General features: G+C 42.0%; 2 protein-coding genes across 3 annotated transcripts in view; one reads left to right on the top strand and one right to left on the bottom strand.

The window, feature by feature from the left end:
* The window catches only part of wnt5b (wingless-type MMTV integration site family, member 5b), a 124722-nt gene that overhangs the window by 52751 nt on the left and 44434 nt on the right, over nucleotides 1–27537 (top strand). The window lies entirely within an intron of this gene.
* On the bottom strand, nucleotides 1573–5317 carry fbxl14b (F-box and leucine-rich repeat protein 14b). Of its 2 annotated transcripts, XM_088348053.1 has the most exons (2): nucleotides 3497–5317; nucleotides 1573–2424 (listed from the first exon to the last, which is right to left on the bottom strand). In XM_088348053.1, exons 1-2 carry the CDS (start codon nucleotides 4693–4695, stop codon nucleotides 2409–2411), a joined length of 1215 nt encoding a protein of 404 aa, XP_088204179.1. In that variant the 5' UTR covers nucleotides 4696–5317; the 3' UTR covers nucleotides 1573–2408. The 2 variants fall into 2 exon arrangements, with proteins under 2 accessions (XP_088204179.1, XP_088204181.1); XM_088348055.1 differs by having other exon boundaries at nucleotides 1573–5317.

Raw genomic sequence — 27537 nt, forward strand, 5'->3', positions numbered from 1 at the left:
CATGACAATTTACCACTGAGAAAGGCTACCATAATTTTTTTGCATGGCCCATAATAGATGTCCATTATTTAGACATAGCCGTTCACTGATACATTTCATAGTGCCCTGTTTATGTGTAGCATGCAACTGTCCTCTTGAACGCGACCCGTAGGGGTCGATGATGCTTTATAGGACGTGTCGTACAAAATAATACCAGCTGCAGTTAAATATGAGGGAAGAAGAAATACAATGGCAAAGCAAAGCCACCAGAAAGCTGTCTCAACATCATTTTTAAGCGGACTTGTTGAGAAACTTGGCAACAATTTCAAGCATTTACAAGCATCTTACCAAAATGCCAGGCACTCTCCAATCATCGAAAACACAACATTAAAGTCGAAGCATTTAACTCGTCTTTCTTTGTGAATACCTCATGTTTCATTATGGGAACATGCAGCCTATCGTCAAGTGCGGCTTTTGTATGAACAAAATGTTTTTTTCCTTTTAAACTGTACTGGGTGCGGCTTATAATCATGTGCATTCTATAATCTGGAATTGACGGTACTTGCAAAGCAGACCTTGCGTATCATGGCAGTACCTCTGTGATGCACGAACATATAAAGTAGAGTACAGTCGGATAGTTGAACAAATTGGAGTCTGACTCGCCTCGGTAAGATTCAAGTAACGTTCAAGCTAATATGATTTTGAAGACACGCATTGAGCATTCTATACGCAGATGTTTCGCTCTAAGAGAACTTATGCCAGACTGTGCCTGACAAACATCAGTTAATAAAATGTTGAAAACAACCATTGTCAGTTGTTAAAACCGTTTTGACTTCAAACTTGAGAGTGGTAAGTGCTTCTGTAACAGACTATGCAGTTGACCACTGAATGTACTTCACAAAATGCACATGTTTTATTTATTGTCCTACTGCTGCTAATAAACCGTTATTTGGGTTTACGGGGCTAAAAATTGTTTTATATTTTTTTTAATTTGCCTGTCCTTAAAAATGGACAGATTATTTATGGAATCACAACTCTACTGAGCAATGTGTCTTATGAGTTTTAAATTGTGTGTTGTTTTGTTTTTTACAGATCCGCAGTATGTTATATATATATTTTTTTTTCACGAACTATTTTTTTTGTTTACTATCATTAGCCACATAATGAAATCAACTTTGTACAAAACTAAAGAAAAAAAATCACAATTTTTCAGATAATTCCACTGATCGTTTGTCTGACTCGTCGACCATTAACATTGCATTTTTTGCAGCCCTATTCATAAACCACAAAAAAAAAAAAACAGATTCCAATAATATCTAACTGTAGCGGTTCCAGTGCCTCGCGATCATCAATTACAAAGGCGATGCGGCTAAATCAAGGCATCCATTTTGAGCTCGCTCATAAATAATAAAACAACACAACAGATTTTTTCCCCTCCTCAGCCCCTCCAAATGAAAGGCAGGCTAGAGCGCTCGGATGATGGTGATGACGACGAGGGTGGGGGGACGACGGGATTCATAATAGGATGCCAAAAAATATGCTAATCCTCAACGACCTAGAGATGAGAGTCAATGAAATCGACACAAAAGGCGCTTTGGGATTCATTATATAAATATCTTTAATTGTTTCTGCTTGTAAGAATATAAAACAATTTAAGTTTGGGATTCTGCAATTTTTTTTAAAACATTTTTTTACAAACTAATATACAGTACATCTTTTTTTTTTCCTCTTTAGCTGTTTCAGCAGGACGCACATGTTCATTTATCAAGCAGGTCATTGCATTACATCAAAATAAACACATACACACAGATTGCCAGGGTATGTAAAAACAAATGATAATCCAAAAAAAGTGAGATGTGGCTTGAGCGAGAGAAAAAAAATCGATTGCTCTTTATTCCAAGCATGTCTCCGGACGGGCTCGGGGTATTTGTATCTGGCGGGGAATGGAGAGAACGAAAAAAGAGCATTTTCCTCCAAACGAAAAACAGAAAAAAACGGAACCCTGATTCGTTTGGATCGATAAAGAGGGTGAAAAGATATTTAAATCACTTCAATTTGAAGCAACATTGACTTGATTTTGCCCCGCAGTGCCCCAACTGGGCACCTCACCCTTTCTACTGAGATACCTGAAGCTTTACGTGTCAAACTTTGTTTTTTCCCGCGACATGACGGAGGCGCAAGATTTGATTCGAAAGGACATCTCGCACGCACGAGGCATGTTCTCGTTTGCATAATGCATCGGTCGGATGGCAGCGGCTCGCGGATCGTCTTTTCGGCTGTGAAATAGTTGCGAGGGGAGAAGGCGGGGACGGAAAGGGGGGTAACACGGACGTTCCCTCTAGGCACATTATCTCTTGTTTTCGGCTTTTTCCTTCCCTATTGTGGAAAAACAAGCACGTACGAGGTAGCCAAAAGATTTGCTTTCCTGTTCAGGCTGTGGCGGGACTGTGAGAAGACAAAAAAAACAGAACAAAAAGTTGACGCCTTGCTCTAAACAGGGCGCAATCTGCGGCTAATGGAAGAACTCTGGGAAATTACCGTATTTTCTGGACTATAAAACGCACTCGACGCCAAATCGGCCGGAAATTTGAACATGCCCTTTATAACCAGGTGCCCCTCGCATCTTACAAAATTGGAAATGTGTTACCATATTTGACCCATAATTCACGAGTCATCAAATTTGATCGCTGACCATCATTGCGTAACAATGATTGTAATGGGGATTGAACTGGGCAGCATTGGTAGGATCAGAGTCTTAACCACCAAGCCGCTGAGGACATGGATGGTTGTCCACAATTGCATTACATTAAATGTAACTGTAATCAAACCCAAATCGCGACGGGGAGAATGCCTGATTCTATCTACTAGACCACTAGGAAAACAGACGATACATTATTCCATTATCATACTACTTCTAGTCACAGTACCAAATATGTTGGAGAATGTCGTTTCACGTTTTTTTTTAGCTCAAACTTAGTATTGTAAGTGACAAATATTTTGAATAAGTGCGGCTATCTTTCGGGACAACTGAATTACATCCCACAATGCCATTCCTGTCATTCAGTTTAGAATCTTGTGCGCGTCGGTTTGATGTTTGAGAATATTCTCCCGGGGTAGCTCTATAATAACATCAACAATCTGGTACTGAGACTAAAAAGGTGTAATGATGAGATATGACCTAATGCCTTTTCATGAGTCGCCTGTATCTCTGGTGGTCGAGTGGATAGGATCCGGTATACTCCACGCAGTGACTTGGGTTTGATTACTGTTGCATCTAAATGTTGTGCAATTGTGATCAGCGAAATATTCCGACTCCTCAATTAATGTGCAATTAGGGCACTTTTTATTCATTGTATGATTCCAGCCCTGATTGTAGTTTTAATACCATTCGCTTCATAGTTCGGCGTGCCTTATATATGAAATAAATGTCACCAAAGACTATTTTTGGAGTGCGCAGTATGGTCCAGACAATACGGTAGGTGTCCCTTTCTAACTAGTCCGTCATTTGCGCCATCACCTGACTTTCTCGCTCTCCGTCATCTGCCAGAGTCCCAGGTTGAGTACTTTAAGGCAGGGCAGCTGTGTGATCCTCTCCAGCCCCCTTTTGGTGATCTTGGTACATCCATACAGGTCGATGCCTGCCAGCTGGGTCAGGTGGTCCGCGATGAGCTCCAGTCCCTTGTCGGTGATGCGAACGCACTGGCCTATGTTAAGCGTCCGTAACGCGTGCATCTGCCGTACCATGCGGTTGATGCCGTCGTCTGAGATGTGGCACGAGCACAGTGAAAGTGACTTGAGCTGGTACAGCCCCTGGGCAATGTATGCCAGCGTCTGGTCCCCGATCTTGTCACAAAAGGACACATCCAGGCCCGACAGACGCAGCGTGCCCATGGCCAAATGCATGGCGCCGGTGTCGCTGATGTTGTCGCAAGAACGCAGGTTGAGGCTCCACAGGGACGCCATGTGAGAGAGGTGGATCATGCCGGCGTCAGATATCCCGCCGCAGAAGCTCAGATTGAGCACCCTCAGCTTGGCCAGTCCCTTGGAGATGTGCTTGAGGGACAGATCAGTCAGTTTCTGGCAGTCCTGCAGGGTCAGGTACTCGAGGCTCAGGCAACCCTCGGCGGCACTTCGAGTCATGCCCGCCAGGTGTCCGATGCCCACGTCCGAAACGTGGCGGCAGGACCTCAGGTTGAGGCTCTTGAGTCGGTGAAGCCCCCAGGCGATGAGCAGAAGCCCCGTGTTGGTGATGTTGCTGCACCCGCCCAGCTCCAAGACCTCCAGGTTCTTCAGGTACTGAGCGATGCGGCCCAGGCTGGAATCGGTGATCTGCTTACAGAGGCTGAGATTCAGCACCCTCAGCGACGGGATCTCCTGCACGAACGCGTGGCCCAGCCCGTTGTCCGTCAGGTTGTAGCAACCCGACAGGTTGAGGGACTCTATGTTGGGCATCCCTTGGATCACGTAGCTCAGACTGCGGCGAAGGGACAGGATCTGGACTCTCCGGATGCCCCTGGCTTGGAGGCTGGGGCACAGCGAAGGATTGGCCCGCCGGAGATGCAGCTTGGCTTCCACCCCCCGCCACACCGACTTGTGGTACGAAGCGTCCCTCCATGCCGAGCACACTTGGGCCACCCTTCCTTTGTCCCTCACGTCCAGATAACTGAAAATCATGGCCAAAATTTCCGGGAAGAGGCACGAAATGTGCGTCTCCATTGTTTTTCAAAACCCAGGCATATAAGAAGTAATACTCCACACCACCACGGCTGAGAAAAAAAAAGTCCTCCGGTTACAAAAAGTAGCAACAGTCCTAGTTGTCGGTTGTCACCAGCCCCCTCCTCAAAGACCCCCCTTGATACTTTTCTTTTATTCTCTTCCCTCGCGCTCAAAGTGTGGCGCCGTCGACCCAAGTTGATCACAACGCGAGCCGGCGTGGCTGGCGCGGCCACAACGGAAAGAAGCGAGGCAAAAACAGTCCCCAAAAGCGTTTATTCCGCCAGAAAGAAGGAGGAGAGGGGGCGAAAGGAAGACGAAGGAGGCGGAGGAAAGGAAGAAACGGCGTCAAAGCTTCCTCGCTCCCTCCCTCGCTTGGTCTCTTTCCCTCCTCCCTCACGCGACGCTTCCTTGTATTCTCACCGAAAAACGGCGGCCGCTTTCGGCCCAGCTCGGATCCAAACGGTCATACATGTCAATGGCGGAAAGTAAGGGGGAGAGAAAGGGCCCCGGTTAACTCTTGAGTACTTGTCACATGGCGGGCGGAACGAGAGAAAAAAAAGTCCGACCGAAGGTTGCGCGGTTGAGGCGAGGGGACGTCCTGCACTCCGAGCCTTTGTCTGCTCTTTTCTATAGTGGTGTGTCGTTCGTGAACCAAGCGGCTCTGTAAGCCGGCTCTTGAAAGCAACCAGCAACAGCTCCCTGCTAATATAGAAACAGCTCCCTCCCAGTCTCCTTATTTTCTTTTGTGATTGGTCGATATGCCTTTTTTTTCGCGGATTCCGTGTTGTTGACCTTTCATTTGTTGGAAACATTTCTTCCCCAGGGCCATCACCATCCTAAACAAGCGCACACAACTGTGAAAACATATCTTGTGCCTTTTTTGTTGCTCAATGATATTGCACTGTTGTTGTTATAACTCAAGCAAGTGCTTCATTATACATTTTTCTTTATCTGCCTTTTATCCTGAGAGTATTTTCTTTTCTCTTTGGGGTCTTTATGGCTCTTCCCCCTGAGATCCGATCTGCAACCTCGGTGGAAATGTTTAAATCTAAGCTTAAAACACACTTCTATTCTATAGCATATGAATTACCTATATTTTTTGTTGACAATATATGTTTATTATTTGTTATTGCAACACCCATTGCAGCCTGGTCATCCTGGAAGGGGGATGACCTCATGTGCAGTCCCTTCTCAAAGTTTCTTCATTTTCCTCATGTTTGATGTTTTGAGTTTTTTCCTTGCCCCCGTGCAGGTTTTAGATCAGGGGATGGTGTAATAATAGTCTGTAATAATAGTCTGTGGTTTGCAATAACCTGTGCAGCTCTTTGAGACTCTTTGTGATTAAGGGCTTTATAAATAAACATGACTTGTTAAACCCGGAGTGCCATGTCCGATCTCAGTGCATGCAATATTTCACAACGTTGATATAAATGACAAGACAATTTAATTCATTATAAAAGGTTAAAATTGTTTGTTACCGAGGGCTCTGGGTGAAAGAGCAGAGCGCTTTGAGGAAATACGCAGCACGAATACACACCATGGCGTTTCCAACCTTTCTCAAGTGAAGGGCTACTTTTTGGGCACCCAGTTTGATAATAATTTCTAAAATGGCAACTTGGCTAGCTTGCTAAATAGCTAAAATTTAGCTGCATAGTTAGCTAGAAAAGTAAACAAGTGAAAAACTAAAAGGGAGCTACATAGCTAACTAATAATGTAAAAATCTAACTAATTAGCCAAATTGAAAGCTAAAAAAAGCTAGATAGCTAGTTAGAAAAGAGGCCAATACTTAGCTTGTTAATGAGCCAAAAAGATGAAATGTTATCTAGTTAGTGTGCAAAACGAATGTAAAAAGCTAGCTAGATTGCTTGCTGAATAGCTGAAAATGTAGGAAGATAGCTAGCTACAAAGCTAAAGAGGTAGCCAGATAGCTGGCTAAAAAATCTGCACATTTTTGCTGTTTTGCTTCATAAAACTCAGAAATTAGAATTAAATTTGTTGTACTTCCTGTAAAATAAACCAATAACAAGATGAATATAAGATGATTTGTTTAACACATGCATAGATTTTCTTTGTTCATTAAGCCCATTTACAGAAATGTATTTATTTCAAATTGTGAAATAACAATGTATCATGCTATTTCTATGTTATTCCTATGCCAATTATTAAAAATATGGTTAAATAGACTTTGTCGACTAATAAAACAAATAATTTAACTAGAAAATCACAATGACCCCCCCACTGGTGAGTTATTTTCAGGACAGGTCCGTGGGCACCTCAACTGTCCTTACAGGGCACCCTGGTGCCCGCGGGCACCACGTTGGAGACCCCTGATTTGTAAAATGAAAAATCCAGCTACAGGACTTCCTGTGCGGAGTTTGTATGTTCTCCCCGTGCTTGCGTTGGTTTCCTCCGGGCACTCCGGTTTCCTCCCACATTCCAAAGACCTGCATTTCAGGTGGATTGGCTGGTCCAAATTGTCCCTAGGTGTGAATGAGCGAGCGAGTTGTCTGTCCCTGTGTGCCCTGCGATTGGCTGGCAACCAGTTCGGGGTGTCCCCTGCCCACTGTCCGATAATTGCTGGGATGGGCTCCAGCACCCCCGCGACCCTACTGAGGATAAGCGGTGCAGCTAATGAGATGAGATGAGATCTTACAAGTTCATGAGACTCTGGTGGGACCAAGAAAACCCTGGCGGCCCGCCAGAGACTTTAGATCACAGGTGTCAAACAGGCGGCCCGCTAAGGGATTGAATCCGGCCCGCGAGTCAACACTCAGAGAAGCGCAAGAGAAAAACAAGCTGCAGGTTGAAATATGTCAACTTGATGTTGCCAAAGAAAGGTGCCTCGAACAAAGACACTGTACTTGTATTTATTTCTCTCTCTATATCTTTCTTTTCCACCCCTTTTCTCCCACTCTCTCTCTGTCTCTTTCACTCTCTGTGTCTCTTTTTCTCTTCCTGTGTTGCTCTTTGTCTCTTTCTCTCTCTGTGTCTTTTTAACTTCTTTTGCTCTAACTTCCTTTTTTCCTTTTATGTCTTTTCTCTTTCTCTCTTCCTACCCTTCACGCTTTCTTTTCTGTTTTCTCTCCTTCTGTCTTTCTACTTCTCTTTCTTCCTTCCGCTCCCTATTTTTCCCCCTCTCTCACCACTTATCTTTTTATCTCTTTTGTTTCTCACGCTCACTCCCTCTCTCTCTTTCTTTGTCGCGCCCTCTCTCCTTTTCCCTCCCTCTTTTTCTTATTTCTTTATCTCTCTTTTTCTTTCTCTTTAATCTACTAGTCCGGCCCCCGACAGAATGTTTGTTCTATAGTGTGGCCCCCGAGTTAAAATGAGTTTGGCACCCCTCCTTTAGTTTTTTGAAACTATTAATTCAATTTTTTAAATGAGGATAAGCGGTACGGCTGATGAGATGAAATGTTACATTGTTATTAGAAATACAGTATACCAGTGAAAGGGACCAAAATATTTTTTTTTTCCCCATAGCGTTTTTTTTTCTCTTGCTTTTCTTCTCTTGTTTTCTTTTTTCCATCTGTTTATTTTTTTCAATGTTTTATTTATTTTACTTGATTTTTTCTTTTTCTCTGATTTTCCCATAGGTTTCCTCTTTTGTTTATTTTTTCTAACCTTTTACAGATTTTTTTTTAAAAATATCTAACCATCAACCCCAACCCCCTAATCTTAACCATTTTCCCCATCATTTTTCTTTATTCTTCTTCTTTTTTATTGTTTTCTTCCACATTTTTCCCTAACTGCTTGTTAATTATTATTCTTGCTTTTTATTCTTTGTCCCCTTTTCCTTTTATTTTAATCATGTTTTTCTTTGTTACTCACTTTTTACTTCTCACTTTTAGCTTTTTTTTCTTATTTTGTTACTTTTTTCCTACCCTTTTGCTTGTCTGTTTTTCCTTTTTTTCCCTTGCTTTTTTTCATTTAAACCGTTTTAAGATTTTTTTCATACATACTGTTACGTAGTGATTCGTAATACATGTATTTAAAGTAACTAAACAATCTAAAGAGCCGTTTTGGACTCGAAAGAGCCGATTCTATTTTTTTAGTGAGCCGAGCCGAAAAAGCCAGTTCTCTAAAAAAGCGCAAGAATGCCCATCACTACTCTTTTCAAACCGACTTGGCATGAACCCCTGCGCTCTGCCCTACCGGGAGGGGTCAACCCACACGCCGATATAAATTGAACGCTTTTAAAACTTCACTTTTGACTCCTCATAACGAAAACATCATATATATTTGTAAGAGTTCAGTGTAAAATATTTTGTGTTGACTGATTATAATCGGAGTGAAGAGCGCATTACTCGATTTAACCGACATACTCTCCCCCTTCCGTGTCTGGAAAATGGCTCGTTCCACCTCAGCTGGAACGTTGCGAACAGTTTCCCTTGGAAACCAACTTCTTACAATTCAGTTCACTGAGAGTTTTAACCCTTTAAGCGGACCACACAAGAAACTAAAGTCAACTGGAGAAATCTATTCACTTTTCTTACTTTGCTGACACCTTTTGTGTTTTGCTCTGAGTCTTTTCGCTGCAGCAAGGAAAATCCTCCAAGATTTCAGTTCAGTCCTATGGCTGCAGACGTTACATAGTGAGAGAAATGCACTACTGAACCCTGCACACCTTGCACTACTGGCAAATGCAATTGAAATCCACATAAAAACACAAAAGCAACGCTCTTAAGTGGTAACAACAAAGAGATAATCGCTGATTTCTTTTGCTGGGGAATAAAATGTTCTAAAGGTAGAGCGTTGTTGGGAATTGAAATGAAATGATCTGCATTTATTTAGCGCTTTTCAAGTCAAGACTTCCCAAAGCGCTTTACAGTGTGCTTTACATTTCCCAATAGCGGCAGTGCAGCCATCTAAGGCGCTAACCTGCTTATTGGGGGCATTAGGGGTTCAGTGTCTTACCCAAGGACACTTCGACATGTAACACGGAGGAGCCGGGATTCGAACTGCGATCTCTTGATCACAAGACGAGCGCTCTACCTCCTGGGCCACTATCAAAATGTACCCTTTACCAAATTGTTCGAATTAGTTATCTGACGCCATTAACCAAACACAACCTACATTAACCCAACAATTTATGTGCGCTTGTTTCTTGATGGAAAAGATGAACAAAAAAGCCGTCATTTTCACGCGGGGTAGATTTAATTTCATTAACCATTTAACTAAGTGTACTCCATCGAAAACGGCCGAATTAGTGACGTTGGAGTCTCTGGGAAGCCCTCTTCTGGAGTCCTTTTGCTCTCTTCTTATTGGCCCACGTCTCCCCGCAAGATGGTGTGCCGGCTCCTCCCATGGGCGTGCCAATGAAGCCTCCCGGGCTTCACCATCTCGGAGAAGAGCGTCGCGACGTCTGGAACAACCAAAACAACACCGAGCGTTTCTACTTCATCAGGGCCTTTCTGCGTCTGGATGTAATGATTATCTTATCAGCCTTACGTCCCATTTCCGCCGTTCCTGTAAACAACATTTTCTACTAGGGTGCCCTGACATCGTACCACAGCCCAGCCAGTGATATCTTTTGCATTAAATGTAATTTGTATTCGATCGTATAAAAACCTTTATAGTCAAATGTATAAAATCCTTCAGCGTGTAGCCTATTATTTAGCGCCTTCTAGTAGTAGAAAACACTTTTGTATTGTTCTCATTGCATTTTTCCTTTCATCATGTTTGTGGCACACATCTTTAAGAAAACTGTTTTTTTATATTGGTCGTTCTTAAGAGTACTTTTTCTAGTCGTTTCTGTCATTTTGGGTGACATTTTGGTCTATTTCCATTTCAAGGTTCATTATTGGGTCATTGTATACTTGGAAACGAATTTATAATCCGGTTCACTGAGAGTTTTAACCCTTTAAGCGGACCACACAGGAAACTAAAGTCAACTGGAGGAATCTATTCACTTTTCTTACTTTGCTGACACCTTTTGTGTTTCGCTTTGAGTCCTTTGGGTGCAGCAAGGGGTGGGGGAAATCCTCCAAGGCGAGAAAATGAATACAGTTCAGTTCAGTGGCTGCAAACATTTACCCCTTAACCACCCCGTAAAATTCACCGAAAATCCCAAAGTAAATTAAATGCTGTTCTTTAACCGTTTGGAGATTATGGACGGTGTTGGTCTCTTTCGAACAGTAACATTCTAAATTTCTGTCCTAAACTTAAATAAACAATGCAAGTGCTACTCAGATTGAGTAATCTGAATTGGAAAACACAGAAATAGAAGTTTCTTATTCTCAGCTGAATTGTTTTCGTGCAAAAGGGGGTAGCATGGACATCTTAGCTGGAAAACAGCTAGGACAATAGCATTAGCCTTTACCTGGTCCGAGGTTAAAGTTGATCACAATATGAAAAAGTAAGCATTAGTGTATTGTACATTTTTGTAAGGGAATGTCTAGGTGTTTTAGACTCCGAAAGGACCAGTGACTGGTGACATTATACAGAAACGTCTTCGCAACTTCTCAACAGTCTGTGGTGGAACGTTAGCGGGTCAATCAGTGAGAGGAATGTATCACGACTGGTAAATTCTAAACAATAAACAACATGTGACCATTCAATATAGTTTACATTGCCAAAGCAACTTTTAGCATACCTGTCAACTTGTAGGTTCTCGTAATTTATGTTTTTTTGATCATTTAAAATTGTGTACGGAGTATTACAATATTTGATATGGATTTTTTTTTTCCAAAGACCGTTCTTGTTTTAGCTATTTCAGCTCAAACCCGGTGTTCATCGATTCCTAAACCTGCTTGGTCGTAGGAAGACTACTGAGGACGCAACTCTGGACAGCTTTCTCCACTGTTTGCCTGCTTGGCAGCAGTCCATTTTTTTGATGATGTCGGCCCAACTCTTCTCATCGTCTGTCTCCCACTCTTCCTGCTCCCTTGGACTGTTGTGCCTTGGAGAATGATCTTGGCCAGTCCTGGTTATCTTGTGATCTTCGTAGGGTCCAATCTACACCCCCGATTGTGTTGCGCACCAGTTTGTTTGTCACATAGTCTATGTAGCTAATGCCTGGAAATTTCCTGTAGCATTGCATCTCCATGGCCTGGATTTTTTTCTTTTCCAGTTTTGCTGAGAGAGTTCATGTCTCGTAAGCGTAGAGGAAGACGGAAGTAACCAGCGCTTGCATAAGCCTGATCTTTGATCTCACTGCTATGTTCTTGTCCCTCAAGATGGGTTGAAGTCTGGCAAGTGAGGCTGTGTATTGAGCTATCTTGGCTGTGATTTCTGGTACTGACCCCTTTTCTGATATGACAGCTCCAAGATATTTAAATTTGGTGTCAAGCCTCAGCTTTGCGTATGCAAAAATAGGAGTATTTTATCCCCGAACCGAATGTAGTCAAGAGCCATATCTGAATCGAGAGCCTTAGGTACCCGACCCCTGTCACGGACTCTTGGTGTGTGTGTTATTATAATGTGTGTGCATAGCCCATTCATTTAAAGGAACATATGTCTGTTCCTATGCTTGGATCTGCCCCAGTGTGAGCGTAGATGTGTGTCTTTGTGTCTATGTGTATCTTTGTGTGTGTGTTTGAGAGAGATAATATGACAGGGGAGCCGTTTGCTAAAGTCAGCGGAGTGTGTCCGAGTGCTCTCGGAGAGCGAGCGAGGGGAGGAAGAGCTGATGGGAAACGTAGAAATAGGCTGAAATAGAGAACAGGGATCAGGTGTGGATTAAAACAAGCGCAACAACATCTGGAAATAGGCCAAGTCGTTGGGCTGTGTAACTGAAGTTTATGTTGAATTTGTTTTTTTAGATTAAAAGAAATCATAACACATTCCAACCATTATACAAGTGTTCGACTTTTTATCCATGGGGACTGCTATTATTAAAGAAAATATACATAAATGAGGAATTATTTGTGAAATATTTCAAAAATTTGCAAAGCAGTCTAGAGATCAGATGTATTTGTTGCGGTTGACACTCAACAAAGTTACGTAGCGTGTCACTTTTTGTGAATTTCAAGGTGAAAATGTTGGCCCAAAGATAATTTCCATTTTTCGTACCATAATGTACACATAAAAACCCCAAATTGGCCAGAAATTTAAGTACGCTTTATAATTGGGTACACCTTTATGTACTGCATAATTCGGTGGATAAAATTGGAAATGCACAGTTAAATATAAATGATGCTGCATTCGGTAACTGTTTTGGCTTTGAGAAACAAATACAGTGGTCTTAAAATACCCCTTGTGGTTTAACATGTTTATTTTTGTTGCTCAAAAGGAAACAATGTGAAGTGCAGTACTTGGACAGCAGGTCGGACGCCAACTGTTAAACGCTCATTGCAAATCCTCTTTTGTTGTTGCTTTAGACCAGGGGTGTCAAACTCATTTTAACTCAGGGGCCACACGATAGAACAAACATTCTGTCGGGGGCCGGGCTAGTAGATTAAAGAGAAAGAAAAAGAGAGATAAAGAAATAAGAGAAAGAGGGAGGGGAAAAGGAGAGAGGGCGGGACAAAGAAAGAGAGAGAGGGAGAGAGCGTGAGAAACAAAAGAGATAAAAAGAGAAGTGGTGAGAGAGGGGGAGAGAAAGGGAGCTGAAGAAAGAAATCCAAAGAGAAATAGAAAGACAGAAGGGGAGAAAAGAAAGCGCGGAGGGTAGGAAGAGAGAAAGAGAAAAGGAAAAAAGGACGTTAGAACAAAATAAGTTAAAAAGACACAGAGAGAGAAATAGACAGAGACAGAGAGTGGGAGAAGAGGGGTGGAAGAGAGCGAGAGGGAGCGAGAGAGAGCGAGAGAGAGAGAGAGAGAGAGAGAAATATACAAGTACAGTGTCTTTGTTCGAGGCTCCTTTCTTTGGCAACATCGAGTTGACATATTTCAACCTCCAGCTTGTTTTTCTCTTGCGCTTCTCTGAGTGTTGTCTCGCGGGCCGGATTCAATCCCTAAGCGGGCCTGATCTGGCCCGCGGGCCGCCTGTTTGACACCTGTGCCTTAGACAATTATTGCCTGTAAGGATGAAAACATATTGTGAATGAACAATTTTGTTCCTGGTAAAATTATGTACTGTTGTTTGAATTGCTTATGAATGTCTTACGTCAGCTTGGAATATATCTCTATAGTTAGCAAGCTAACAAGACTTTTTTTGTACTTAGTTTTTTGTTTTACGGCGACCCTATGAAAGTAATGCTCGAGGCCATTGTCCGAAAAAACAGCAACCAAAGAAAATGTTTTTTTCGGAATGTCATTCAATAGCGGTTTAGCTGGCAAAAAAAGAGATATTTCAGAGTGAAGACAGCACAGTAACCGTTTATGAACGAATGAATGAATTTTAACGGAGAAACTAGATTTATTATTTTAATATTGGTGTATTTATATTTTATGCAACCCTACCTCTTACAGCAGCTTTAATTCCACGTTCCCGATAGTCCAATGCGCCTTTTGTATGAAAAATCTATGACAAAAGACTATTTTTGAGTGGTATGCCCATAATTCAGTAAGACCTACAGTGCTGAAAGTAGGTACATCATCTTAGCATGTGTTGATATTGAAAATATACAATAATATTTTGTAATATATAGTATTTTCTTTGTATGGCTAATTTAAAATTTCTTCAACAATTTGTTTTTTCCACCAAGGGCAAAACTTATCAATCCCTTGTGTTTGCCAAAGTCTCCAAGGCGTCCTTGTAACACCTGGACACGCCAGCCGCTATATGCGACCTGCATTTTCAAAGCACGCAGTCGTGACTTGAATAGCATACATTAGCACAATTTGGACGGACAGCCTTGCGCCTTACTCGGTTAGCGTGCTAACTTTTTCAGAGTTTCTGCAGCCCGCTCGCAAAACTGCGATAAGGTTGATTACTCTGGCTCCGTTCAATTAGATTCTGCGACTGATCATTTCCTGTGCAGCAACCATGTTCTCAAATGTGATATTTGTGAGGCTCAAAGGGAATAGAAAATCAGCCACGGTGGCCTTGAGTGCAATTTAGTGGAAATGTTCATCTTCTGTCAATGAATATTAGCAACAGCTTTAATTACGGGTATTATAGAGTCTAGCTGAATGACTACCTTCATGAATTTTGCTATTAATGCCATTCTTCAACTCTTTGAATATTTAGATAAAATACCAAAGGGTTGAAGACCTTATTTTCTTACTGTATTTTTTGATTTGTAAGGCGCAACCGGATTATAAGGAGCACCCCCCAAAATTAGTCGTTTGTGATCTATTTTTCATACACTGGACTATAATGCGCATGGACATAAAATAAAAGTAGAGCTAGTATTGCATAATGAATTAATAGCACAATATTTCAAGCAAACATATAACACACATAGATTATAGTAAAGTTGAATAACTTATGTACATTATTCCAACAGTTTTGGCAGTAGCCCATTATAATATGTTCACTGTTGAGATACTGTATGAGGAAAACCCACAGAACAAACTGTAAACAGGTGAAAACACCAGCCAACCATTCAGAGCAATTGGATTGGGTGAGCGGAAGAGTGCAAGGCACACTCCCTTCATTCTCTCGTTAAGTGACGTCTGCGCTATAGGTAAATATGCCGATATCCTTATCCTTTGCCGTCTTTTTTGACATTTTTACAAAAGAACTTTGCTTGCACCTTTTCTTAAAACCATTATTTAGGACAGGGGTCTCCAATGTTTGCTAGTTATCAAGCTAACTATCAAGCTCTGTTTTTAGCTATCTAACCCCCTTTCAGTGTTTTACCTGTTTACCTTCTAGCTAACGATCAAGCTAACATTTGTGCTATTTAGCGAGCTATCGAGCTAACTCTTTGCAGTTTTCTGCATGCTATCTCGCTAACATCTTTTTTGATACTTATCAAGTTTTATTTTGGCCTCCTTTATAGCTGACTCTGAAGCTTTGTTTTTAGCATTCTATTCGATTATTTAAATTGATTTTTACTCTTTTAGCTAGCTATCAGCTAGCGTTTTACATTTTTTGCATGTTTTCCAGCAAACATTCTGCTTTTTATGCTAGTGACCAAGCTAAATATTGGCTTTCTTTCGAGCTAGCTATCAAGCTTTGTTTTTAGCATAAATGTAAATAATGGACATGAATTAACATTATGAGATCTGGTTTCACCACTAAAATTCATTTTAGCAAAAAACAATTGACATGTTAACTACAGGAAGGCACTTGAAAAACCACTCTACGTGTTTCTCAAAGGCAAAACAGTTACTGTATGCAGTATCATTTAGCTGTAACGATGCATTTCCAATTTTATCCACTGGGTTCTCTGATGTTTAGGGTGAACCGGAATAAGGCATACTTTCAAATTTCTGGTCAATTTATAAGTGAAGAGGTACAAACACAGAGGGAGGCGGAGGAAAAAAAAAGCAGTGGTTCAGTGTTGAGCTGCGAGCGCTGAGCCTCTGCATGACCTGCTGCCTAGCGCCTGCACATTTGTGTGCACGTTTGTGTGCGAATGTGTATTGCCTGCTGGGTTCTTTCTAGCACTCACACTGTGAGCGGGAGAAGGGGAAGAGGCCAGAGAACTAAGCAGTGATGAGAGGAAGATGAGTATTTTCAGTGGGGATGAGGAAGGAGAAGCAGTCACATGATTTTTTTTTTTTGCATGTTTTGCACGTGTGTGGCACCCAGTGTTGGGCGCGTTACTGAAAAAAAAATATTAGTTACCGAAAATAGTTACTTCATTTAAAAAGTAACCCCCACCTCATATTATTGACACCCAAAAGTAGTGCACATTATATATACATATATATTTAAGTAGAAGCCGACTCCCTCAAACTGCTTAAAAATGGCCACAGCAAAAAATTAAATAGAAGAAAACACGTACCGTATTTTCCGCACAATAGGGCGCACCGGGTTATAGGGCGCACCCCCCAAAAATAGTTTTTGGTCCTATATCTTCCATACATAAGGGGCACCGGATTATAAGGCGCTACAATGGGAACATCGCCAAACAGTCAGATAGTTGAGTCAAACTTATTACCCCCTTAACATTCCGAAAGCTTGCAAAGAAGCAAATACGTGTCGTAGACACGTGCGGATGCGGTGTCCGTAGGATGTCACCCAAATGCATCGTTCCAGATATCATTCGGAAGGTTAAAGTCTTGGGATTCAAGAAATGCCAACCATTCCTTAGTTTCTATTTTCTTTTTCGCTCGCAACTTTACTGTGCATATGACAATAAACACTTGGAATTGAGTTTAATTTAAAAAAAGACCCATCACAGAAACATCTAGATCACTCTGAAACAAGATACTGGGAAAATATACAGTATAGCCGGAGTAGCTCACCGAAGTCGTTGCGTTCAAAAATAATGTGCAACCATGGTCCTCTTATATCCGTGAGTGTAGTAAATCCAGGAGAGTAAAATATTTACAAATACAGAATGGTAAAACATGTTTCCTCTATGCCGTAGACAACCAAACTTGCTATTCACATTCATCTTTTTCGTCCAATCGCAGGCTTTGTTTTGCCCCTTTAGCCTATGTGAGCCTGTAAATGATAAAAAGGATCCGCCCCCTTTACCTCCGAATAACTTTAGCCAATAGTGATAGATTCAAATGATGATTGACACATTGGCTGGGAAATGAAACACCAGCATATGTATCCCAGCATACACCGCGGACCACATCACCTACGAGGAAAAATCTAGTCGGCGGCTGCTTGCCTTGGTTGCTAGACTTTGCGACTTAATATTTATCCATATATAAGGCGCACTGTATTATAAGGCGCATGGTCAGTTTTTGAAAATAATAAAGGCTTTTAGGTGCACCTTATAGTGCGGAAAATACGGTACACCAAACTGTGGAGGAGTCGAACCCTTTATATTTCTCGGCTTGTACAATCTTACGAGCTTGCAAACTAACAGTTGAGACACTCCATACCCATTTTGTCTTTCTTTTTTAAACCACTTGAACAATTCCTTCTCAATTTCTGGTTGGTGAAAATCATTTTACAAATATGAACAAAGCATTCTGAGCCCTATTTGGGGCTTCGTTTGCACTATGAATTTCATTATTCCTGTATAGGCCACACACCTTTCCCACGCACTGCCTACCATTGGCTACTGGTGACACACAACCAAATTTGCGCATATAAACTGACCCCTGATTTCAGTATAGTTGTGCTAGTAGGTAGGGTAGGGAGAATATCAGTACCGTAAATTCCGGACTATAGAGCGCACCTGATTATAAGCCGCACCCACCATATTTTAAGAGGATAACCGCTTTTGTACTTACACAAGGCGCACCTGTAGATAAGCCACATGCGCCCACATTAAAACATGTACTCTGATTTTTTGACCGAACAGCGAAGCAAGAATTTCTCGAAATTTTGGGTCGGACTGCGATTTGTTCGAACTGAGAGGCGTTCAAAAACAGTGGTTCCACTGTACATTGTGTCTCTGACTGCAAAAAAATAAATCAAAAACATTTGCTTTTATGGCTCTTTGAGTCAAAACGTTTCCTAGTGTTGATTTATGCACGTGTGCAATCTGACGTGTTTATGATTCAAAAGCAGGGTCGTCGGTGGATAATTGTTTCCGGTTGCCAAGGCGACGCAGGCCTGTATCAACTTGCCAAGCGCCCTCTCCTCCCCATTCTGTCCTGAAAGTTGACACCTGAATGGGTATTACCATGTCGGTGCCACACATGCATCCACAGAGAAGACATGAAAGGGAGAGCTGACAGTTTCATTGATGCCCTGAAACTTAGTGTGCATGCATTTGTGTGTGTGTGAAATTAATATTTCATGTTCCTTTGAGGTGTTTCCTTGTTCCACCTGCACAGCGCTCTCACGTAGGGCTGCTTTCAAAGAGCCCTGCTCTCATTATTCTCTCCTCCTGTTTTGAGCTGTTTTTTCCCAACTGTTAGCTTTCCAAATCCCAAACCCCTCCCCTCCTTTTCCCGTCTCGTCACGTTCAAGATTTTCCATTATGAAAATCGGCACTCGACCGTCTTAGTGGGAGAGGTTCTCCCCTGAGACTGGTAGGTCAGGGGTTCAATCCTGGCTGAGTCATAGTTGAGACAACAGTGGGACCTCGCTACTTCACGGTTCGACGTTCGCGGATTCAGAGCTTCGCGGTCTGTAATGGTAAAAAATAATAAAAAAAATTTTTTTTTTTTTTTTTTTTTGAATGAGCGTGGGCGTCGCTACTTTGCAGATTTTCACTTTTTGCGGGAATCCCCCTCGGCCGACGACCCTAGCACGGCGCGCGGTTTTAGTGCGGCTTCTGCTTCACCGCCCCCCTAACCCCACAGGTCCTCCCTACCCCTTTCCCCCGCGGCCGCCCGTCCGTCGGCCGGAGCCATGTAGAGCCATCGCGGCCCGAGCGTTGTACCCAAATCCGACTCCCGTACAAAATCCTCCCCCCCTCGCGCGAACGCGCCTTCTGCTGCGCTTCCGACAGGCCGGCCTCCGCGCCGAGCGCCCGACCTGCTCGGCTTGTAGCGGTGTCGTGCGTATTGCGCCCGGGTTGGGGCTCGCCCGCGACCCTAATAAGGATACGCGGTGCAGATAATGAGATGAGATTTTTTTTTTTTTTTTTTTTTTTTCTGAAGGTGCGCCGCTACTTCGCGGATTTTCACTTATCACGGGTGGTTTTGATCCCCATTAACCGCGATAACCGAGGTCTTACTGTACTGGAACAGGCTATTGCCTTTATTTAGTCTTGAATAGTTACTTTCTTTATCCACCCATCCATCCATTATCTGGACCGCTTATCCTCAGTAGGGTCGCGGGGGTGCTGGAGCCCATCTCAGCCATCCTCAGGCAGTGAGCAGGGGCCAGCCAGTCGCCTAGCAGACAGACTCACATGCTAATTCACACCTAGGGACAATTTGGACCAGCCAATTCACCTGACATGCATGTTTTGGGCATGTGAAAGGAAACCGTAGTGCCCAAACGTAACCCATGCAAGCACGGGGAGAACATGCAAACTCCACACAGGAGGTTTGATCTCACAACCTCATAACTGTGCCGCACACGGGCTAACCACTGTGCCGCCGTGCTGCATTTATTGGTTATAATTATCTAAATTTAGCTATGTTTTTTTTCTATATCATCTTACTTCGAGTGGAATACATAATGACCGACAAAGAAAAAATATGAATAATAAGCCCCAAAATTCTGAGTTGATAGGATTTCTGTGGTGATGATGAACAGCATGATCGTTTGAATATCATTCCACTAATTTCCCGGCTGCTTAGTCTGACTAGGGCACAGGTGTCAAACAGGCGGCCCGCGGGCCAGATCAGGCCCGGTAAGGGATTTGAATCTGGCCCACGAGACAACACTCAGAGAAGCGCAAGAGAAAAACAAGCTGCAGGTTGAAATATGTCAACTTGATGTTGCCAAAGACAGGTGAATCTCACAGACACTGTACTTGTATTTATTTCTCTCTATCTCTCTTTCTTTTCCACCTCTTTTCTCTGTCTCTGTCTCGTTCACTCTCTGTGTCTCTCTTTTTCTCTTCCTTTGTTGCTCTTTGTCTTTCTTTCTCTGTGTCTTTTAACCTCTTTTGCTCTAACTTCCTTTTTTCCTTTTCTCTCTTTTCTCTTTCTCTCTTCATACCCTTCACACTTTCTTTTCTCTTTTCTCTCCTTATGTTTTTCTATTTCTCTTTGGATTGTTTTCTTCACCTCCCTCTTTTCTCTTTCTCTCATGACTTTTTATCTCTTGTTTCTCACGCTCTCTCCCTCTCTCTCTCTTTTTCTTTCTTTGTCCCGCCCTCTCTCCTTTTCCCTCCCTATTTCTCTTATTTCTTTATCTATTTTTCTTTCTCTTTCATCTACTAGTCCGGCCCCCGATAGAATGTTTGTTCTAACGTGTGGCCCCCGAGTTAAAATGAGTTTGACACCCCTGGACTAGGGGGTGCTGGAGAAACATCACAGCTGACTTCTGACAGTGGGCATTCGTCACCCTCAACCTGATTCAAAGACAGATGACCACTCACTCACACACTCATTCCTGAAGACATTTTGGACTCGCAAAACTGTGGCTCAAAGGCGTTTTATAGGCTAATATCAATATCAGGGGTGGGTACCATTTTTTTGAGTTGTGGTTTACACTAAGCATATGGGCTGGAGAAAAATAAATGGCTGATTAATGTATTTTATAATTTCTAAATGCAGATAGTCTTGAAGGTACTGAAAAATACCTTATTTTTCAATGCAACAACTATGCAAATATGCAGCAAAATATTCCAAGAAATGTAGTCTCAAAGTTGTCCGATTTGGCTCATACCCTCCAGAGCTTTGATGTCATCAAATGCACAAAATACTTTTTTTAATGGCCAATCCCATTAACACAACATATGTGGCAGCTTTGTAACAGAAGTGATTGTCGTGAACAGCGAGTGGATACAGCTCATTTTTGTTTGGAGAAATTGGAACTTTGCTTATCCTGTTGCTGGGGCCTTGTGATTGTTTTGTCCGAATTCCACCTCCCGAAGTTTACTTGTCTGTGATGGAGAACCATCACAGCTGACTTCTGACAGTGGGCATTCGTCACCCTCAACCTGATTCAAAGACAGATGACCACTCACTCACACACTCATTCCTCCTTTTGTGGCTTTTCTTTTGTGTTTTTGGTTGGTGGCTGGCTCCTGTTTAGCTGCTGAAAGCTTCCAGTTTTGTTTCCTCCAGGTTAGCCGACTAGGACTAGGACTGCCGTGTCCATTGGTTTATTCCCGACCGGATTTATGATTTTCGGTTTTCGTTACCTATTAGCTTTGCATGCTCGCTGCGTGTTTTTTGTCAGCCAGCCTCACATTTTTACCGCTGAGGCTGCCGCCGCCTTTCGTTGATTGCTCCGGTTAACCCCCGTTAGCAGCCGGCCAGCCTGCCATTTTTTCCTGGCCAGGTTTTTGATGGTGTTCCTCACACGGTATCAAAGCTCAGGAAGTCAAACACGAGACGTGCTGTCTTCAAAAAAGCATTATCTTGTAAACTAATTGGAATGTATTGATATATGTATATGTATATTATGCGAAAAAAACCTACTACTCTCTCCCGTTTTACTTGTTTTTAGAGTTTAAGCAACCATTTAAATCCAATAACTCGGCAATATATGAGGAAAAAGGTTCACAAATGCAAATCCGTTCTTTCTTGTTTGCATTTACTCCTAGTTATTCTTCATTGATTAATTTGTTCATTAAGGCACCGTTCCTGCCAATGTTTTTTGAAAATATACAAAAAATTATATTTATTGACAAATAAAAACTGTTATTAAAAGTAATAGCAAAGTATTACCTCCTTTTTAATTACTAAATTTGATGATTCACATTAAAAAAAACACTAGGCCTATTTCAGGAGTGTTTTATTGTTTGAAATGTACAGGACATTTCATGCAGGGAGTCCATTTTTCGGCACAACACAAAAAAGCATACATATGTGCGTGTATATAAAAATACAGTGATAAAACTAAGTTTGGTTGTGGTTTTTTAAAGTATTGATAACAAAGTAGAACACACGGATAAAATCTTGTTCAGGGTTCGTTTTTCAGCTTCCTTCCACTTGCTAACCTTTCAATTAATTCTTCTTCAATTCTCTCGCGGGTGCTCGGTTTCCTAATCGACACACCATTGCAGGCAACAAAACGTAGAGCATTCAGTGGAAGGAAAATGAAAATATTTGGATTTATTTAGATTTTGGGAGTCAACTCTGTCCCAGTAGAACAACTGTCAAGTTGCTAGATACGCTACAGCGGTAGCATCCATGAGCACTTCCGCAAACAATGCATTGTTTGTGACATAAGCGGGATATGATGGCAATCATACATGAAAGGCTTTAAGGTTACAGGAGACGCATAGAAGTCACATTTATTTGATGATGTGAACGATCTCACAAAAACCTTCTAGTTCACCCTAAAAATGTTGTAATTCTTGAATCAATCAACGCTCGAACATGTGACCTCCCAGGTTTGGGGGTGGGTGCCCAACCCTAAGGCCACTGAGCTTGTCTGCATCCTCCGCTCTACATGACACACTCGTGGCTTGTGGTTATGAAAATACAGTAAATTGAGTATTAGCACAAAGCTAACGAAAGCTAAGGCTGATTGACAATTGAATTGTCTTTGTCATTGACATCAATGTTGTGAAACTTTGTACTGAGGTCATGAGATCAAACCTACTGTAAGGAGTTTGCATGTTCTCCCTGTGCTTGCGTGGGTTTTCTCCGTGCACTCCGGTTTTCTCCCACATTCCAAAAACATGCATGTCAGGTTAATTGGCCGGTCCAAATTGTCCCTAAGTGTGAATGGGCGAGCGAATTGTCTGTCCCTGTGTGCCCTGCGACTGGCTGGCAACCAGTTCAGGGTGTCCCCTGACCACTGCCCGAAGATAGCTGGGATGGGCTTCAGCACCCCCACGACCGTACTGAGGATAAGCGGTGCAGATAATAGATGGATGGATGGGATTATATACGACACTTCAGGGTAAATATGTAATAGATGCTTCAAAGAGAAAAATAGGAAAAAAGACTGTCAAGATAAATGAACAAAAAAAGTAGACTGGCTTAAGTTGTAATAATAGCGCAATGAAAAGCAGTGAAATAACATGAATATTTAGCGGGTACAACAACAAAACTTTCATCATTATCAGAACCTCTTTGTCCATACACCTTGCTGTATTTCACGCTAGCTATCTTCATTTAACCCTGTCTCGACAAAGTCAAATTCCCACTTCCAGCTCTCCTTTGCCATGTTTTGATGCGATATTTCTCAGCAGTGTGGCGCGCGGCATCAATAAGAGGCGAGATGAGACGCTAGCTGACACTTACTTCATCACAAAGTTCATTTGCTCTCTGTGCGGCAGCCGCAGATGCAGCAGCGCCCTTCAAGTGCATTTCCACGTCTTCGCAAAATTGAACCCCAACCAACCTGCCGTTTACCCTCTTGCCTTTCTTTTCATCCTTTTCTGTTCTATCATCAAAGTTTAACAAAATGAATGTAGATGCTCTTCAATATAAAAAAGAGAATAAGACTTCTCACCACTTAGTATGTTTCTATGCAGGGAAAAGTCTGAGAAAAATCTGAATATTGCCAATAACCTTGCAGTTTTCCAAATATTCGGACTGCGAATATTCCAACTAAGAGATCTGGGTGTGTCCTTTCATATTCAGATTACTCTTTTATGCAAACCAATTTTTTTACGATTCCTTACGTGCATTCTTGACATCTTCTTCGGATATTTTTTTTCTTCATCGTTGCCACAGAGGACTTTTGTTTTGTAATCCATAAGCGAATTAAAAGATTCACCTCGAGATGTCGCTAGCGCTTCACCATAAAGTTTAGTTTTGATATTTCTCTCTACAAATTAATTTAATTTTAAATTAAGCTGTCACTTTGAGTTCTTTAAATTCTGATATGAATTACTAATCCAGAAAGACAGGGAACCAAGTAACCAGGCTGTCACGGTTGCCCATGGCACCCAATTGGCCCCGCCCGTTTGGCGCCAGCTGCGGCTCGTTGACTGATTGGCTTCCCTTCTATTTAAGCTCAGTGCTCTCACTCACCCTTGGTCAGTCCATCAACGAACCTCTGCACCTGCAAGACGTTTGTTTTGACTCTGTCCGGTATTGTTGCCGTCTATTTTGTCCTGTTTGATATCGATCTCCAGTGTCTGGTATCGTTCCCGTATATTTTGTCCTGTTTGATTTAGATCTCCAGTGCCTGGTATCGTTCCAGTCTATTTTGTCCTCTTTGATATCGATCTCCAGTGTCTGGTATCGTTCCCGTCTATCCCATCCTGCTTGTTATCGGACTCCAGTCTCCAGTGTCTGATATCATTCCTGTCTGTCCCGTCCTGTCCAGTATCGACCCTATCTGTCCGGTATCTGCTCGTGTAACTGGTATCGATCTCGTCGGCCTCTGGCTTCCTTTTATTGCACGCCAGACTGCTGCCTTACTCCTTCCACCCATCGATCGCCGAATCACTGGCGTTTGTGTTAACGTGCATGACTGCCTCATTTCCCGTAAAGTAAAGCTTGTGTGTGAAACGTTACGCATCTGGGTCCTCCTCCTGTTCTGGTTCTGACACAGGCAGAGTAATAGAAAACAAAACGATTTATTAATACATGTAATCAACAAGAAACACAAGAAAGAAAACGCAAGTGACACTGAGAAAATTGACCGGTAAAAAGGTTTGTTACCGTAACAGTTGTTAACAGTATGATGTTTAGTTTAAACCGTTACCTTAGAAGTTGCGTCTTGAGTTATGCTCCTTCATCTTCCGAGGTGTTTTAGCTCATGTCCCACGTGCCAATAGGTCGCAATGTAGGCCTGTGCCATCTGCATGGCTGCGTGTGGAAAGTCCTGGAAGAAAAGGAACAAACTCTGGTCGATATCTCTTGTTAAAGGGACAGTGACACTAGACTTAAATCACGCCTCTTGGGCGTGTTTTCTTTTTTCGGGGAAGGTGGTACCTTTTTCTCTATATCGGGTGATATTTGAAATTGACGGTGTTCAAATGGGCCTTCGTTAAGATTGTTTTCAAAGCCAATGAGCGGAAATTAAACGTAGTAAATCTATACACAGCAATGTCCCCCACACATTTACTAATTATGGGAACTGATTTGATTATTACATAGCCCAGTCAGAAACTTCATGTTATAGGACTTTATTGTAATCCACTTCAGATTTGACCTGGGTGCGTCCGGGCACTGTCCATCAGAGGATGCAGTCATTCAAAGGCCGGAGTTATTTGAATTAGGGTGAAATGCGAATGTTCAGTTTTGCGTGTGCTAACGGGAAAACAAAAGGAGAAAAGGGTGTCCTGACAAAAAGAAAATGTAAGTAGCCTGATAGTTCTTAGCGCTGGAGATATAGTATAGAATGTTTACACACGAACTAGGAGGAAGAAGTCACATTTTTTCTTCAGGGTGGATGCTAGGTGGATACAGCGCCACATGCCGGTAGCGGTGGAAAGAAGAACTGCAGTCCTGTTCTGTACTCGGAAAAAGGTGCATACGATACAAAATCGAACTTACAGCAATGTCCGGATATTTTTCGACGTCCCGAAAAAAATATTAGTATCTGTTTTTCGTAAGTCGAATGGTCATAAGTAGGGGAGCGTCTGTATATGGTTTAACTGTTGACACTGCATAGGTAAAGAGATGATTCTGATTGGTCATACCCACTGACTGATGAACATAGGGTGAATTACTGCCAGACATGAGGGTGGCCACCTTGTGGTCATTCCCATCTTTCGTCAATCCTAGTGTGTGCTTTTTTTTTCCTTTTTTTTTTCTGCGGTCTTTCCGCGTACTTCTATTTTCTTTTTTCCCCCTGACAGCTCGTCTCGCTATGTCGCCTTGTAGACTGTGTGTGCGTTCTTATACATGCCTTGACAACATGCCGGCCTCCTCGCTTTGTATGTGTGTGTGTCCTCAACAATGCCTTTGGTTTCTGCCAGCTCTGCAGTCTGACATCGGAAATTTTTAAGCCGCACATTCGCTCTCACCCTCAGTAGTCAGCATTTTGGCATTTTTTCAATGCACTCTGTCATCTGTTGGCATGAAAAGAGTTCGTGCGTGTCGGCTTGTGTGTATTGGAGGTCCGTCTTTGTGCAGGAGATGATGGGGGGGGGGAATCTATTTTGCACCTTTTTACAATTTGCAAAATGCATATTTTATACGGCTCTCTGCAGATGTTCCTTTTTTTACCCTAATGAAGTGAGCAACGTACCTTCAAACACTGAGGGGAGGTGGAGCAAAACATGACGATGAGTTATTAATGCCTGTGGCTGTGAACCAGTACTGGGCTGAGGGTCTTTTGGTGCCAGGCTGCACAGAATGATAAAAAGTTATATGTATATTAAAAAAAATGTTTGCTTATACCCTATATAGATAGATAGATAGATACTTTATTCATCCCCGCAGGGAAATTCACACTATATAACGCACATTTATTTTTCCCCACAAAAGAAATCCAAGTTTGGGTGCGTGTTATACACGAGAATTTACGGTAGTATAGTACCGTATTTGAGCAATATTGACCGGTCGAAAAATATCGCTCATATTTGCTCAACATTGGATGCAACTGAAATCGAACCCGGATCGCAAGAGTGAGAGCGCCAAATCCTACCAACTAGAAAACTAGGGATGTAGATGACATAGGAAAACACATTCGATTCTATCTCATCATCTTAACTTTTACTCACAGTGCCATGTTGTTGAATATGTGGGGCCGTTATAAAGAACAAAATTTAAAACTATAAACACAATACCAAATTAAAATATATCTAATGTTTTACGAAGTCTGATTCATCATCAGATGCACAAAAGAGTTGTTTTACTCGTTTTTTTATGTGTTTATTTGTATAATTCAGAACGATACTATGACTAAAAATAGTGTGATTTGATTAAACTTACTGCCTTTTCCTATGTCATCTCAATCCCTATTAATCTAATGCTTGGGTCTCCAGCTGAAAGCTACTTTTTGTTACTAAATAATGCAAAGGGAAACCAGTTTAACATGCAATACCTTATGTTATTACCATGTTGTTACTATATTATTACCTAGTTAATTATTAGAATTATGGGTGAATGGACTCAGTCAACCATTGAAAATAATCATTTTTAATAAAAATCGCAATGACTGGTGAGCTATTTTCAGACCAAGTCTGTGGGAACCTCAGCTCTCCTTAGGAGGCACCCTGGTGAAAGAACGCACAACGATGGAGACCCCTGGTCTAGTGATTACAAATTGGATTTAGGTTTGTTATTATGATGATCATTATTATTGTTTTTGTTATCTTTATTATCACTAAAGTTAGGATAGGGCCGGGCGGTGAAAATATTGTGGACGACTGATTTAAACAACCACATAAAAGTCCGGAGTTTAGCAAATGCTCACGTTTATGAAAGTTGTAATGTTTCACAGAAAAAATGGGA

This window comes from Urocampus carinirostris, chromosome 11 (genome assembly GCF_059441175.1).
Source record: "Urocampus carinirostris isolate Australia breed hairy pipefish chromosome 11, RoL_Ucar_1.0, whole genome shotgun sequence".
In the NCBI taxonomy this organism is placed as follows: domain Eukaryota; kingdom Metazoa; phylum Chordata; class Actinopteri; order Syngnathiformes; family Syngnathidae; genus Urocampus; species Urocampus carinirostris.